Raw genomic sequence first — 2,323 nt, forward strand, 5'->3', positions numbered from 1 at the left:
TGTGATCAGGATCTGACTATGGTCAGAACCCCAGAGTCCTGTTCCAGGTACAGAGGACAGATCTCTGAAGTCTCTCTCCACTCCCCTAGCCTCAGTGGGCTGAGTACTCAAAGCTCAGTTGCCTGAGGGCTCCTGCTTGCTAGCTCCACACCTGCTTTCATTTCCTGGATCTGGGCTGCCAAGGCCTCTTCCACTTCCTGAGTTCCCTGATGGCCTGGGCACTTGCTCTAACAGAGGACCCCTCAGATGATCCTTCAATTTATGCCCAGTGCTCCCCTGGGTGTAGGTCAGGAAACTGCCCCGGCTGCCTTGAGCTGTGGCTCTCAGGCATCCTCGGGCTGCCTCCAGAAGGCTGAAGTTTCTTCACTCTGGTGAGCCAACACTCTAACCTCATGGAGCAGAGCCTTTCCACTATTTTCCAGGTTACCTTGTTCTGAAGAATTGCCTCACTGGATCTTTCTATGGGTTTTGTCTTTCAAAGATTTAGTTAGAGTCATAATTTTAGGTTTTTGGAATATTATGGAGAGAACACCTAGGAAAGGCTCTTCTCCAGTTGCCATCTTGGCTCCACCCCATAACAGATTTTTAAAAGTGAGAAGTAATACACAGTGTCTCTCTCTGTCTTTAAGAAGAAATGGGGGCAGCTAGGTGGTGTAGTGGATAAAGCACTGGCCTTGGAGTCAGGAGTACTTGGGTTCAAATCTGGTCTCAGACACTTAATAATTACCTAGCTGTGTGGCCTGGGGCAAGCCACTTAACCCCATTTGCCTTGCAAAAACCTAAAAAAACACACAAAAAAAAGAAACGAATGAGTGAATCTTGGGTCCATAGAGTAACTGCTAGGTGTAAATTAATTAGAAGCCCTCATATAAGATAAGTTTTTATCTGTCTTTTATTTCTCAAAGTGATTCATCATGCAGAGTCATTTTTTCTGATGTTTATTCTTTTGCTGCAGGTGAATGACACCACTTTCAAGTGCCATATATGGAGAACAGATCTACAGTGGATGAATTCATCCTAACAGGAATAACAGATGATCCAGAGCTTCAGCTTCTTCTCTTCATAATATTTACCCTCATCTATTTCATCACACTTGTAGGGAACTTGGGAGTGGTAGTTCTGACCTCCTGGGATACTGCCCTCCACACCCCCATGTACTTTTTTCTTAGTAATCTGTCTCTGATGGATTTTGGCTACTCCTCAAGTATTACTCCCAAGGTAATGGCTGATCTTCTTACAGGGGATAACATCATTTCCTATAATGGATGTGCTACACAGTTGTTTTTCTTTGGGGCTTTTGCTGCTACTGAAAGCTTACTCTTGGCATCCATGGCCTATGATCGTCACATAGCTGTATGTAAGCCTCTACATTACACCAGCATCATGACATCAACTCTATGTGCACATCTAGCTAGTGGTGCTTATATTTATGGTCTTTTCTCCTCTTCCATAGTCATAGGAAACACATTTAATCTTTCTTTTTGTAAGTCTAACATAGTCCATGACTTTTTCTGTGATCTTCCCCCTCTCCTAGTTCTCTCTTGCTCTGACATTCATACTATTGAGTCAATAGTCTTCATCTTAGGTTCATTCACTATCTTTTTCCCATTTCTTGTCATCTTTACTTCTTACTTGTTAATCTTTATCACCATCCTGAAAATTCATTCTGCTGATGGCCGCCAGAAAGCCTTTTCCACCTGTGCTTCTCATCTCATAGCAGTATCTATATTTTATGGGACAATCATCTTTATGTATTTCCAACCCAGCTCAAGTCATTTGATGGATATAGACAAAATGGCATCAATATTCTACACAATGATCATCCCTATGTTGAATCCTTTGGTTTATAGTCTTAGGAACAAAGATGTTAAAAATGCTTTTAAGAAAGCTGTGAGGAGAAGACAACTTCAATTAGATCATATTTTTTTCTTAGAGAGAAAATTTAATTTATAACTTTCCCACTTCAGGAGGCAGGCCCAAATCAGACTGTGTTTTATGCACAGAGAAGCATAATCAAAAAATGAAAGTTAGTTGCCTTCCCCATAATAGCCAACAGAGAAGTTCCTTCACTATTTTCCCACAGTTGCTATCACTAGCTGTAATTCCCTCCAATTTATTCCTCCCCACTCTCATTTCTTCTATTCTTTCTCTCCTTTCATCCTGATCCTGTTCAGAGCTGTATCTGAATACCCTCTCCCAAGATCTTCCCTCTCATCTATCACCTACTCCCACCTTTCCTCTGCTTGTTTTCCCTTATCCTATCCCTTTCTTCTCATTTTCCTCTAGGGAAAGACAGATTTCTATACCTTATTAAATGTTATTT

The 2,323-nt window shown here is 41.5% G+C and overlaps 1 protein-coding gene across 1 annotated transcript; it reads left to right on the forward strand.

The window, feature by feature from the left end:
• Positions 1-981: 981 nt before the first annotated feature.
• On the forward strand, positions 982-1,953 carry LOC141519493 (olfactory receptor 5B2-like). Its single transcript, XM_074231722.1, has one exon. The coding sequence runs from the start codon at positions 985-987 to the stop codon at positions 1,951-1,953; it is 969 nt and encodes a 322-aa protein (XP_074087823.1). The 5' UTR covers positions 982-984.
• Positions 1,954-2,323: the final 370 nt, after the last annotated feature.

This window comes from Macrotis lagotis, chromosome 3, assembly GCF_037893015.1.
Source record: "Macrotis lagotis isolate mMagLag1 chromosome 3, bilby.v1.9.chrom.fasta, whole genome shotgun sequence".
NCBI lineage: Eukaryota > Metazoa > Chordata > Mammalia > Peramelemorphia > Peramelidae > Macrotis > Macrotis lagotis.